This window comes from Hevea brasiliensis, chromosome 13, assembly GCF_030052815.1.
Source record: "Hevea brasiliensis isolate MT/VB/25A 57/8 chromosome 13, ASM3005281v1, whole genome shotgun sequence".
In the NCBI taxonomy this organism is placed as follows: Eukaryota; Viridiplantae; Streptophyta; class Magnoliopsida; order Malpighiales; family Euphorbiaceae; genus Hevea; species Hevea brasiliensis.
The window spans coordinates 80,321,370-80,336,519 of NC_079505.1; the positions used below are offsets into that span (position 1 = coordinate 80,321,370).

A 15,150-nucleotide genomic window follows, 5' to 3' on the forward strand; every position below is an offset into this window, starting at 1 on the left:
TTCTATCGAAATTTCAGCAAAACCTCAAGATTTATTCTTGCTTCTGTAAGTTGAATTAATTGGTTAATTCTATCAGTATTTTGATAGAGGTCAGTGTGTCTATATAGATGAATGAACCTATCATTTTCTTATTTTAACCAACCAGCTACAATCGAGTCAACTAGTCTCTGAGTTATATATTGTTTATTTTTATAATTTTAATGTTATTTATATTTTTGACATGTTCATGTATTTTATAAATATAGTTACATTTTTAGTTAAATAAATTAGAAGCATTATTATTGTTACATATTTAATTATTGTTAAATTAATTTTGTTTGCTGCCCTAAGAATAATTTTAAGCAGTGTGTGTGTTATATATGGCATATAATGGATATGCATTAGACGAGTAGTCACGGCTTAAGCTAATTTCGCTGAAACCTAGTCTTTGTGGATATGGAAAATTGGAGTGAGGCACGACTTTGAGTTGATATTGCTAGCACCTGCAATTAGGTTTAAGTGAAAGTCCGGCTTGAGTTGAACTCGCCGGTGAAATTTGAATTGAGAGAGTTGTATAGAAGATCAACTCCTATATTTATACATGAATGTGATACAATGGGTGCGTGAGTAGCTCTAAATTATCTTATCGTGCGGGTATTGGATGAATTATTTGATGTATGTGTTGAATGTACATTTCATGGTAAATTGCATTAGTTTTAGGTAGTAGTAGTAGTAGAAATTGCATCCGTAATCAACAGCTAAACTCACTAAATCGAATACTCACTCCTATTCAATAATTTTTTTCAGGTTGTAGGAAGAGTAATTTTCTTCAGAATCCAACTTGCTTTTTTTCCTGCAGGGTACAATACTGTTAATTAGAAATTTTTATTTATTTTATTGTTTATTTAATTATTTATTTTATTATTGGAACTCTACTATGATACTATTTCATAAATATGTGCTATTAATTAATGGTATTATATAGTTTATGCATATTGAATAGCATGGTTAAGCTGGACTCCCCGAGTTATAAATTTCAAATTGTTATTTGAGCAGGTCCAAATTGATTTATAATATTTTATTTTTATTCTGTATGTTGAACCTTAAATTTGGGGCTAGTCATGGGTTTGAAAGTAGTAAGGTTTACTACAGGTTTCAGAGGTTTTATACTGATCCAAGTCTTTATGTCGATCTGGCCCATAGAGTTGAATCATAATATTCTCATTTAATTTTTAAAATTTTATCATAAATCTTATTTAATATATTTTTTGTCATTTTAATAATAAATGTACTTATAAACTATTTTTTTACTAAACACATTAATTATCTAACTATCACTCAGAAACACTTTAATCAAACATGTAATTATCTAAAATTTTAAATACTTATAAACTCAAATTAACTTATAAGTATTAAGTGTTTATAAATTGATTTTTACAAACTAAGTCAAAAACCCTCTTAATTGGGTATTATATTATTTGTTGATTATGAAACTAATCATTGATTTTATTTTCACTTCTGAATTTCCATTTATAAAATAGTTAAATATCTTATTATTTCCGTTTATAATTACTTAGTTAAGAAGAATTGAAATTTGCCTTTTTCTTTATAATATAAAATTTTGTTTCTTGATTATTTACGATAAAATTTCTATCACAAAGCTGAATAGTGAAATAGGAAAAATTCTAACCCAAACCCATCCTATAATTATGAATCGAATCAAATTAATTCAATTTAAATCAATTCAAATTAAATTTTTAATAGGATCAATTTATTTGATTTTTCAGTTTTTCATACCCAACCAATTGTTGTTAACCCTGCAAGTCAAAAACAAAAAGAGAATGACCCATTCCTTCTACGCATGCCTTCAATTTCACAATTCAAAACTAGCATTTAGAGATATCATGGGAAGGACATCAATTCCTTGAAGATACAAAGACTAAAAAAAAATCAAAGCTGCAGCTAAACAAACATCCATTCGTTTTAAATTGATGCTCATGAAATGTGCTCATACAATCTCACACGAAAACAAAAGGACATAAAAGGAATGCAAAGACAAAATACTCACAAGATCATTACCCTCAACATACAAAACAGGGACAATTTTCTAAGCACTTTTCTTACACAAAGTGCCTTGACCAGCTTATATATGTACACTGCCGCAGAATAATACTCGTGTGTCACCGTTATATTTCCACTAGAGACCATTGATTACTTCCCAAAATTTTGGAATTACAAAAGAAAGGCGTTCTCAAGACCAATTTAACATCTGCATTCAACTTACATGGTATGTAAAACGAGGAAGCTGGTCAGCATCGAATGGAGGGAAGTCGTCAAATTGCACCATGTAAATAGACTGACAAGAAGATAAATTCCACAAGTTTGTGGCATCACCACATCAGGCATGTAAGAAAATGTTAACTCAAGTGATGATTTCTCTAACCAACCAATCCAGACTGGGTAAGGCAAAGTACAAGATGAGAAAAGAAGGGAGAGCAAAAAAAAAGGTGATAAGGATGTAGAGTGCCAAGATGGCTGCACTGGCCGGTATTGCGTATAAAATAATCAGAAGAAATATGAGAATCAATGGAAACTTAGCTGTCAAATGAACAAAGAAAACAAATGACTTACGAATGGATAACTGAAATCTCAGAGAATTGAAGTATCTAATGTTAAGGCGACCATCACCATGGTTAGAAGCTGATTGTTCTGGGGGATGAGAACATGGAACTCGCCTGTTGCTCGTATGGGTGGCTTGATTTCCGTTTGAAGAACAAACAGGCTGGTGATCACCATGAAAGGAGAAATAGGACTTTGACCTATCACCATTCATGTTTTCAACCATCCAGAGTAGAAAGTAGTTCTTCCGAGGAAACCTAAGATGTCCATTGTGTACCAATCTAAAAGATAATAGATTACACCAAGGACAAGAAATGAAGCATGGAAGCTGGATTGGGAGGGTAGGAAGTTTCACCATAGCTCTTTGCAGCCCTAGCACACAATTCTTACAGAGGGTGTGGCCACACCACAAAACATAGGGCACGTTTTCAACAATGTTGAAAGATTCCCAGCATATGGGGCATTCCAGTCCCTCTTCTCTGCTACTGTTTAAAGATGGTTCATCATCTGAGCATTCTGAAGGAGCTTGACTGGGCTTTGAAAGATCATTCTTCAACCTGACGGATCTATTAATGGCTTTAGAAGCAAAACCCCACATGGTGAATGTGAAACAATACGATTTAGAAAAATGGTATTTGTCTAAGGACGCTAAGCCTGCGAAAACATTGAAGAGTACCAGCAACCATTAATGAACTGAAACCTGCAATGACTAAACAGTGCCAAACATTTAATTGTCAAAATACCAAACTATAATTCTATAGTTTTTACAACACTTAACTGAACATGACAGACCAGATAATATGCTATAGCTCCTAGCAACATTTATGTTTGTTCTTTGGATTGAAGGAAGTCTCGCAGTCACATCAGAGCATCACTTGTTCATTCTAAAGAAAGTATACACTCTCACTTTGGCATACACCTTTCCATTAAGCTCATACAAAGAAAATTTCTTAGAGCAGCCGAGCATACAATAAAATACTAGAAACAAAATATTTCTGCCCTAAAGAATCAGCATACACCATAACCCCACACGAATTGACATTGTATTTCATATGAAACCAAGGAAATGCAATTGCCCAATATTTCAAGTATCATCAAAGCAACCAAATACGCCTACGTTGATTAACTTCCGCCAACTTCACAATCAGTAAAGACATGCAATTAGACACTGCAGGTTTACAGTAACTAGTGGCCTATAAAAAGATTAATACCTTACTAATCTAAATGTCACATATAAATAGTGAAAGATCAATAGACAAGCGCCGCAGACGTGGGAAAATTTTGTAATACCATAATAAAAAAGACAAAAAAAATCCTCTGTTTTTGATCATCGATTTCTGGAGGAAAGCATATTCGCATCTACACTATAGAGAGATTCACAGAAATAATGAAATCATTCCATAAAGAACCAAAAATTTGGATCAGTTGATGGTTGGAGGAGGTGGGGATCTCTCCGTTTGCAGAAAAAAATATAATACCCACCTCCGATTACAAATTCAGAAGAAAAGAAGCAAAGTGAAAGAATCAGAAGGGTGAGCACTGAGCTTACCAGGGAGGTAGAGGTTTGCGTCTCTCGCTATCTCGATGACAGGCAAAAATAAATAAATAAATAAATAAAAAGAGGTCGCTTTGTATTTTAGATTCAGCGAAATCAGAAAGAGATACAAATATATATACAGATACTGTCTTTCCAGTCGACATCCATGTGTAGCCAGGGAACAAGGCGACAAAATATGGCCGACTATCGCCTTTTAAACGGTACCGTTTTCATTTTCATTTTTTTTAATATTTTTAAATTTTAGCTAATAAAATAAAGGATAACCATTAAAAAAAAAAAAAACCTTTTTTACAATTATATATGCTATGAAAATTATTAAATAAAATTTAAATTTTTTAATTTTTACCAATTTTACTTCATTATTAAGAAAATTATTATCACATTAGCCAATATGTTACGTATGTATCATGTAAGTATGCTTAAGCATGCCACATAAGCATCAAATGAAATTTCAATGTTTATAATTCAATGAATGAAATTTTACTATTTTATTCAGTCACTTTTCCAATAGTTACTCATTTTAATTGATGCACTGTAATTACTAATTTTCGATTTCACATGTTGTTAACGAGTACATCACTAGTAACTATTGTCAAATATTACTATCAAATGCTTACGTGGCGTTTACATGGCAAGTTTAAGAAACTAGTTTAGGAATTAATTTGAAGATAATTTAAAGGTTGATTGGGGTTGATGTGCCATACATAAGTGGTACTTACATGGCTTCCAATGATGAGGTAGAATTAATAAAAAATAAAAAGTTTAGAGCTGTAATTTTCATAATATAAGATAAAATAATAAAATTAAAAAAGAAAAAAAAATATATATATATATAATTTTTTTGCACTTATCCCTAAAATAAAAGCATCATTATCTTTCTAAAATAAATATTTGTTTTCTTAGAAAAAAAAAATTATTATCTTTAGGTGGGCATGTGATTGGAAGTTTGCTAATGGTTCAGTTGCGATCAATCTTTCAAATGATGGTAATGTTGTGAATTTATGATTTATAAATAATTAAGGCTATATTTGAATGAATAATATGGGAATTTTTTTGAAGAAGAGAATAATATGAGATTAACATAATAAATTTGTGAAAATTTTTTTAATAAACTCAATTTATCATAATTCAAGCATAAATATTTAAAATTCATATATTTAATTACAGATTTCACTATATATTTTATATATTAATTTTATGATAAATTAAATTTAAAAAAAAAATCTAAAGAGTGGTAAGTCTTTTAATGTAACATTAATTATTTCAATAAAAAAAATTAAAAACTGAGTAAACCGAGCATAATTTAATCAAATTACGTACTCTATTCTGGATCCATAATTTGAACTTTGGGGATGTGAGAAATCTTTGGCCAATCTTCCCCACCAAATTCACACCTTTGTTTTAGCAGAGGGCAGTCAGAAATATCCAGCGTAGAAAGTGAGGAGGGCAACCCTTCATCAGGCAGCGATTGGAGATTATAGCAGCTATGAATCCATAATTTTTCAAGAGATGTGAGATGTTGAAGCCCCCTGTAATCCAGAAATTTCAGATATGGAAGATCACAGATTATAAGAGAGGTAACAGTGGAAGGCAGCAGCATCTTCCCAGGGAAGGATTCCACATCAGGGTCATAGCACCCACCAATCTTTAGGTGTGAAAGAGAGGACAGGACTTGCAAATCACAATGCATGAGGTGATCAACGACTTTGCCGCAATCATTGAATTCAAGCGACTCTAGTGTAAAGGGCAAACCTCCTTCCAGGAACGACTCAAGTTCTGGACAATTATATACTGTCAATTTTGTCAGGGAAGGGACGATGGAATGCATACATTCTGGCATGAACATGAGCTTTTGGCAGTTCCTGACCTTCAATTCTCTAAGAGAAGTGAGGTGTCGAAGCCCCTGGAAGTCTAAAGATTTCAGATTTGGAAGATAACAGATTTCAAGACAAGTTAGAGCGGACGGCAGCAGCATTTCCCCTGGAAAAGATTCCCCGCCTTGACAGTTTTCAATCACAAGTTCTGTAAGAGAGGGAATGGTTTGTAGATTCCACTGCATGCACCCTTCAATGAGTTTGTTGCAATCACTGATCTGAAGTGATTGCAATTTGGATGGTAAACATCCTCCTGGAAATGACCTGAGTTTTGGACAGGATCTGATGCACAGAGAAGAAAGGGAGGAGGGCAGGCCATCTCCGGGAAAGGACTCGAGTGCTTCACAACGCTCTATACTCAAATCAACAAGCGAAGGGAGAAGAGAGCGCATACGTTGAGGTAGCTTCTTCAAACTTGAGCAATCAAAAAATGAAAGCCAGGTCAATTTTGAGGCTGGTAATCCTCCTTGTGGAAAACATACTAAATGATAGTTGCTCTTAATTTCCAAGGAATTGAGAGATGTAAAATCCCCATTTGCCTCTGTTGTAAAAAAGGAATCAAGATTTCCACATCCTTCTAATTGAAGAGTCTTGACCTTAGTAAACAACTTTAGTGGAAGGCAGAGTGAAAAGCAGTTGATGAGAACAATTTTTTCTAAATCATTGGGAAGGACACCAATTGTCTCCTTTAGTTCCATTTCGAAGTCGAATTCATAACTTGTAAGACTGAACAACCCAGAAGGCAGTTTCTCCAATTTCATATCCAACGTACTCACTTTAAGGATAGCTGGAGCCTTATTAAGTGCACTCGCAAACTGCTTACATTCACCAACATCTAGTATTTTTAAACTAGGAAGATGACTGGGAAGGGTAACCTTCTGTAGATTGGCACTTCCCTCTACGTGAAGCTCTTCAAGGAGGGGAAAGGCTCCTTCGCATGAAATCCACTCGCTCCATCTGCTCATATATTTAAATTTCAGAACTTTCAACGATCTAAATGGCTTCTTCATGGACGTGCAGCTTCCATAGAACTCAGGACCAATAACCTCAACCCGATCAAAATCTTCGATTGTGAGGTATTCTAGAGAATCTAGCTGCCCAAGTGGTGGTAAAAAAGAGCAGGGACATTCATTCAAATTCAGCGATAGCATACGAGAGAAAGATGAGTGTCCTACCCAAATTGGAAAACTGGCACCCCCATAACCATGTATTGAAAGATGTTCCAACCCCGTATGTGGTTGTAATGACTCCAGCACAAGCCTTTCATTTTCTGAATCAGTACTAGCATATCTTTGCCATGTTAATTCCAACTTTTTAATTTTCTCCTTACCCTTCAAATTGGCTTCCAGGGCATCTCTGGCTTCCTCAACCTCCTGGAGATTCCTGATACAAAGTTCTCCCCGAAGTTCTTCAAGTTTCCTCAATTCCTTGATGCTAGATCCACTCTGTTTTCCCACAAAGAAATCAGTCAACTTTTGGAGCTTTGTAAGCTTACCCATTTGTGGTGGCATGTCTCGAAGTTTTGTTCCTTTAATATCAAGATGAGATAAGTTGATCAATCTTCCCATGTTAGTTGGCAACACAACCAATCTTTTGCACTCACGCAAGATTAAAATTTGCAAGAAATACAAACTGCTTATAGATTCGGGTAAGCTTTCGATCAACGTTCCAGAAAGATTCAGATATTTCAATTGCCTCAGTTCTCTAATTGAATCAACCAACCCATCCATATTAAGTCGAGGTAAAGATAGTACTCGCAGGCGAGTGAGAGTCTGCAATAAACCATGTGTGACCTCATGTTTGATAGATGACCTTCTCCCCGGCGTTGCCTCCTCATATGGCTCCATATATATGAAAGTGCGCAGATGTTTGGCTTCATAAATGTCTGGAAAGTTATTAAAGATGCCATATTCTGATTTTGCAAAAGAGAAATGGCGAGTCCTGTTAACAATTTTGCAGGAATTATCACCCTCCTCGAACCTAAAGCAAAATTCTCCAGAAACAAATTTAGCCAAGTCGTTGATGAGATCATGCATGACAAAGTGAGATTTTCGGCTGCTAGATCCTTGGAATAATGACCTAGAAACAAGATCATCGAAGCACTCATTACCAACTTCTTCCATCTGTTCATCTCCCAGAAATCCCTCTGCCATCCATAGATGAACTACCTCTTCCTTGCCAAATTCATAATCCTTGGGAAAGATCGCACAATACGCAAAACATTGCTTTAACAATGAAGGTAGATGGTGGTAGCTCAATCTTAGGCTGGAAGAATGTTGCCATTCGATAAACCCCATATATTGCTCTTGGATATCTTCTCCCATTTCCCAACATCTCTTTCATAACGTAGCAGACCGCCAAGTGTTTTTGCTGCTAACGGCAGGCCATCACACCTTCTAACTATTGCCTTGCCAATCGCTTTTAAGTTAGGATGTGCACTGGAATTTTCATCTAAAGCTGCATGCTTTTCAAACAAGGACCAGCAGTCCTCGGTATTTAATTTCTCTAAATGATAAATTTCAACGGTGCGCACCATTGTGGCCAACCTTTCGTTACGAGTTGTAACAATAATCATACTACCATTTTCTCCATGTATTAAAGGTTTCAGTAAATATCTCCAATCAGCATACTCTTCGTTCCAAAGATCATCCAGAACAAGCAAATATTTTCTCCCACTCAATCCCTCCTTCAGCTGGAGCTGAAGCTGATTCATAGTCTTGTCGTTATGAGACCCCGAACTGATCTCCTTAAGAATGTCTTCGGTTATCTTGAAAACGTCGAATGCTTCTGATACACAGACCCATGCTCTGAGTTGAAAGTGCTCTCGTACACTTATATCATTGTAGACAAGCTGAGCAAGAGTGGTTTTACCAACACCACCCATACCCACTATAGGTATCACATTTATCCGGACATTGACAGAAGAATCAGATAGAAGAAACTTGATTATGGCTTCCTTGTCCACATCCCTACCATAAATGCTGGATTGATCATCATCTGGCAGAGAAGTAGTCGGTGTTTTCAACGAAGACAGTTTTCCTCCAACACCTTCAGTCAAACGAAGTGTATCCTTCTGTTTTAATAAAAATTCAACGCTCCCAAGAACCTCTTCCAGCTTTTCTTCTATAATCTCCTTTTTGAAGGGATTGTGAGAAGAGAGATATTTCTTTACGTTCCGTCTCCGAGATGCAGGTTCCAACTTGGATTGTAGAGCCTTGTAAGCAATCTCATCCAACAAGTCATCCGCTTCGTATACAGCTTCTTTAAGGTCATCCAACCAAATTTTTACTGCTGCCTGAGTAATCTGCTTCTCCTCCGCATCAGCGAGCAGTCCATTAACAGAATTCAATGTTGTCTTCAACCTGTTCAGCAGTCCATCATTGAGTTTTCGGCCCTTGAAGAAGTGCAGAAATTCTTTAGAAGCCATCCGATCAAACAAAACTGGAAGAAAAGCAGAGAGAATCGCTCCTCCTACCAATCCTTCAGCCATGTTTTTTCCACTGCAAAATCAATCAAGTGGTTTAAGAGATAAGGGAAAACGGATCAAGGAGAGCTTGTGAAACAGAAGAACTTGCAGAAAGATTTTTGAGATGTCGGCCTAATGCATAGATAATTTCAACATCATTTGGTTGCATTTTACAGGAACTTTCATCTGCAACATCGATCATGGCCGGCAATTTTTGTCACTAGCTGATAACACATGAGAATAGTTGAACTGTAACATTGTAATCATCATTTTTAGTATGATCAAATGTTGAAAATATTCTCCTTCTACCTTTATTTTCATAATCTTGATTTTAATCAATAATAATGATAAAAATGTGTACATGAAATTGTATTAGGTGTATTCAATACGATAAGACTCGTTTAACACGAAATAACTCATTTAATACGATTTGACACTACTTTAACCCATTTAATGCGCTATATAAGTGTGTTCAAATAAGTTAATGGGTCACGGGAACACGAATATTAAATCGTGTCATAAATGTGTCTAATCAGATTATAGGTTAACCTGTAATACGATTATAATCGTGTCATAAATGGATCGACACGAATTCGATACGAACACAAATAAACTTAATCCAAATCTTATATTTTCTTGTCGTGTTCGTATCGAGTTCACGAATCATATCTAAAGTTATCAACCCTATTAAATATAATTTTAATAATATTTTAATATATTTTTAAATTATAATATTAAAAACATAAGTATAAAGAATTAATTTTTTTTAAATAAAAAATAATACATTAGTATATAAAATGAGTTACGAAAATTTGAGATGAGAGGTCTTTCCGTCCCTATTCCACACAATCACGGAATCAAGATAAATTGGTTAAGTTTGAGATAGGAAGGATCGGACTTGTGAACTTTTACCACTTTTGACTAATAAAAAGCCCAACCACTCTCATCGGCCCGAACTCTTTATAACAATCTTACGTCCAAATCCCCAACCAACCGCTCTCCTTTTATTAGCTTAATAATCTTTGAATTTAAATAGGAATAAACTAATGTATTATGTTACACATAATTCATAATAAATATTATGCTAAAAAAAATTAATAATAGTCAAATGATGATGCATAATTTTTCTGAACAATAATAAAAGCAACACAATATGTTTAATATTAATCAAAATAATAACTTTTAATTATTTATTAATCATAATATAAGAAATGACCAAGAAAAATAGTGAGCTAAAAAATTAAATATTAATAAAAATTTATTGTTTATAATAACTATATTGATTATAAATAATAAAAGTAAATAAAAATTTTATTCATTTGGGAAGAGACAATAATATAAGAAAGGAAGTATTAAAAAAGAATTTGAGTGAGGGCAGCTGTTCCTCTATGAAAAAGGGACCGGGAAAGGTAAGGAAGAAATTCTTTTAAAGGGAGCTGATGGAGTTGTAGTTCGAGGGGATTTGGTGATAGAGGAGTGCAAGGCAAAATTCTGGCTGCAAAATATGCTCGTGAAAACAGAGTTCCATTCCTAGGCATTTGCTTGGGCTGCAAATTGCTGTCATTGAATTTGCTTGATATATTCTTGGTTTGCATGACGCAAACAGTACAGAATTTGATCTGATACTTCAAATTCATGTGTTCTGTTCATGCGTGAGGGTTCAAAAACTCACACGGGAGGAACCATGCGTTTGGGATCAAGGACTCATTTCAAGGTTCCTGAATTGTAGATATGGAAAACTGTAGTACTTATGACTTAATCGTAAGGTAAGGATCTTTCAAAAAAAATTCGTAAGGAAGAAATGGGTTTGTGGGATGATGATAACGAATTGTGGGTTTGGTTTGCATTTTGTATGATTTCTGGTTTAATGTTCTTCCTTTCTTTTTAATATATATATATATATATATATATTAATTAAAAATATTAAATAATTTTTAATATTTAAATTAAAAAATAAATATTTTATTATTAAACTATAGTGAAATTAAACTCATTACTATGAAGTTGCGGAGAGAGAGTTGTGGAGTACTTCTATCTCTCTCAATTAATTTGACTTTATCCCCGATCGTTCAACTATAAAAGCGGTCTTTCTCATTAGAAGTTTGATGGAGAAATATAAAGATGTAAAAAAAGATCTACATATGATTTTTATTGATTTAGATAAGGTTTATGATAGTATTTCAAGAGATATCTTATGGAATGTGTTAGAATAAAAAACATATACAAGAGAGTATTCCTTGGTGCATGATGTTTGTTGATGATATTGTTCTGATAGATGAGACGCGAAAAGAAATCAATAGTAAGCCAGAGTTTGGAGAAGTACTCTAGATTCAAAGGGCTTTAAGTTAAGTAGAATGAAGACATAATGCATGCATTGCAAGTTTAGTGAATGCCAAACTAGTGATAGGGAATGAGTTAATTTGGATTGGATGGTACTGTCCCAAAGTAATCACTTTAAATATCTCGGCTCAGTCCTTCAAGTAGATGGGGGATGTGAGGAGGATGTTAGTCATAGGATTAAAGCCGGATGGTTGAAGTGCAGACGTGCCACGGGAGTTTTATGTGATCGCAAGATTCCCAATAAGTTGAAAGGAAAATTTTACCGTACAGCCATACAATCGGCTATGTTATATGGTAATGAGTGTTGGGCACTGAAGGAGTCGTATGAGTCTAAAATAAAGGTTGCAGAGATGAGAATGTTAAGGTGGATGAATAGCCATACTAGACTATATAAAGTCCATGATGAGAGTATTAGAGAAAAGGTAGGAGTAATGCCAATTAAGGATAAGTTGAGAAAAGAGAGATTGAGGTGGTTTGATCATGTGAAGCGTAGACATAAAGAGGCTCCAGTTAGACAAGTAGAGCCCATTAGATTAGAGGATAAAAAGAAAAAAATGGATAGACCTAAATTGACTTGAAGGAGAGTAGTACAATTTGGCCTATAAATATTACACATTTATGAGGATTTAACCCAAAATCGTTTAGAATATAAAAAGCGAATTCATATAGCCGACTCTAAATTTTTGAGATAAATTCTTAGTTGAGTTGAGTTGAGTTGAAAGATTTGTTTTACAATTTTTTTTCTTTTTAAAATAAAAGTCATCTTTATTTTTTAAATTTTAATAATTTTATTATATATAATATAAATATATATAATTAATTTAACATTGTAATTAAATAATAAAAATATATATATATATATAAATTATTTTTACAAAATAAACTGAATTTAAATTTATTAAATTAAAATTATTTATTCTAAAATTTAATTTTAAGTTTATTTAGCAATAACTAAAAGCATAAGAACTTATATACATCGCAACAACTGATGAGAATATCAATAATTAATTACAATATAATTTCAGAGAAATTACAAATTATATCGATTGTTCTATATAAAATAACTTATATAAGATAATAAATTAACAATTAATAAATAAATAAATAAATAATATATATATATATATATATATATATATATATATATATATATATATGATAAATCTCAATAAAATATAATTATTTTTTAAAAATTTTAATAATTATATTACCGATCTCTTATTATTTTATCATTATAAAATATTACCGTTTCGCTTTATAATTTTTCGTAACTTTTAGATAAAAACTTCGAATTGGAGGCGGCGAAGCAAGGGCATATAAATGGACTTTGGATAGAGGCGGCGAAGCAAGGTCAGCGGATAATAACTCCGATGATGCGTTGCCCGTTGACATTAATAGTTAATCTTATTGTCTCTTATTTTATTTATTTATTCTAATTCTGCTTGCTCTGCAAGCTCATCTTACAATACTTAGCATTTCTTTATATTGAAATTGAAAAAAAAAATAAATTGTAATAATTAATTTTCAATAGTAAACAGTAAGATTCAATCCTCGTGAAAATACAATATTTGATAAATTAGTGTTAGTGGGAGTAAACATTTGATTTATATGAATCTAAGTATGATATTAATTACCCAAGTTGATATATATTAATTAATATTTTACTCAAATAATTGTTATAAAATTTAAATTAAGAGAAATAAATTATAAATAACTAATTCATTATGGGATTTGTTCCATTTTATGTTATTTTAATTAAATCTCCACTTAAAAGAAGAATTGAATTGTATAAAAAAATAAAATATATTTATTAAAACAATATCATATTACTTTTTTAAAGAAAAAAATATCCTATTTCGTAAACTTGCACGGCAATTTATCAACCGAGCAAACACATTTATATATAATTTAACATTAAAATATGATAAACTTTAATATTATGTAGAAAAAAATATATCAAATTTAATTTCATCTTAAAAGATAATTTAATGATTCAAACCTTATATATAATATAAATATTTTATTTCAAATCAACGTAGGATATCGCTCTTTATTGATACATTCTATATAATTAAAATTTACGTGTAATATTGATCAACCATATTAAATTTGCGTTGTATTTATAGCTTATAAAGAAAACACATTATTGCATTACAAAAAAAAAAAGTATTTTTAGTTACACACTTGGTAAAACTTGGAAGCTTTAGTTTTTAATTTAGTGACATTAAAATTATTTTTATAATATTTTAAATTTTAAAATTTTAATTTTTAATTAAAATTAAATAAAAAAAGCTTTAATTAGAGTGCAACTTGTGGGATAATCCATTAGACTTGTTTTATTTATTTCTTGTTGTTAACTCAGTTACGCTCCTCTTATTTATGTCAATTTAATTATAATTATATGTACATCATATCAGATATACTTATAAGCTTGGTTCACTTCATGTATTAATTATAATTAATTAAAAAAATATATTTTGATTATTACCTAACTTTCTACAAACCCTAGGAAGAACTAATGATACCACATGCCTTTTGGGTCTTCTTGAGGGTTCAAATATTTTTTGGGTCTCAAGGCAATTATCAACATACATAAAAGTAAAGTGAATAATTAATAATAAAAGAGAAAATATACATATATTGATCACCCAAATTATTAATTTAGCAATAAACAGCAAACAACTCAAAATATTCTCAAAAATTGAAAGTATTCAAAGGTCTTATTTATTGTAGTAATAAAATTATATTAATTTTATTTTTTTAGTAAAAAAAATAAGAAATATTAAAATATATATATATAAAGATAAAATTTAGCTTAATCACTTACTCATAAGCTATTAGCCTTTCATATAAGGGAGAAACAATCGGTTACAATTCGTGAACTACCGATAATAATTTGTAAATTGTAGGTTCAAATTTAATAAAATTATAAATTTAACAAAATTGTTATGTGACGGTTCAAGAGACAGTTATGAACTATTGGTTTTGGATTGAATCCCAATTTAAAATAGTTTAAAGAAGGGTGGCTCAATACTATTTGGAAGCTAGGTTAGACAAAAAGGTAAAGAAAAATTTTATTGATTTGGAATTAAGTTATATGTGTGAAAATATTTTATTTTTTTTTAGAGACATTTAAATTAAAAAAATTAATTTATATTTAAAAAAATTCAATAAAAAAAGCTTAGACTTAATTAAAAAAAAAAAGAGAAATAAAAAGAGATGAAATTAAATTTTTCTTAATTTTTTTTTTGTTCTAAAAGTGTATAAATTAAGTACTTAAGCACCCACTTGGAATTTAGTAGAATTAAAGTTTT

General features: G+C 31.8%; 1 protein-coding gene and 1 pseudogene across 4 annotated transcripts; both read right to left on the reverse strand.

The window, feature by feature from the left end:
• Positions 1-1,942: 1,942 nt before the first annotated feature.
• LOC110639200 (uncharacterized) lies at positions 1,943-4,297 on the reverse strand. 4 transcript variants are annotated; one of them, XM_021790045.2, is made up of 2 exons: positions 4,148-4,297; positions 1,943-3,252 (listed from the first exon to the last, which is right to left on the reverse strand). In XM_021790045.2, exon 2 carries the CDS (start codon positions 3,194-3,196, stop codon positions 2,402-2,404), a length of 795 nt encoding a protein of 264 aa, XP_021645737.1. In that variant the 5' UTR covers positions 3,197-3,252; positions 4,148-4,297; the 3' UTR covers positions 1,943-2,401. The 4 variants fall into 4 exon arrangements, with proteins under 4 accessions (XP_021645737.1, XP_021645738.1, XP_021645739.1 ...); XM_021790046.2 differs by having other exon boundaries at positions 1,943-3,307; positions 4,148-4,257; XM_021790047.2 differs by having other exon boundaries at positions 1,943-3,298; positions 4,148-4,249.
• A 1,088-nt stretch (positions 4,298-5,385) lies between these two features.
• Positions 5,386-9,717, reverse strand: LOC110639176 (putative disease resistance RPP13-like protein 1; annotated as a pseudogene).
• Positions 9,718-15,150: the final 5,433 nt, after the last annotated feature.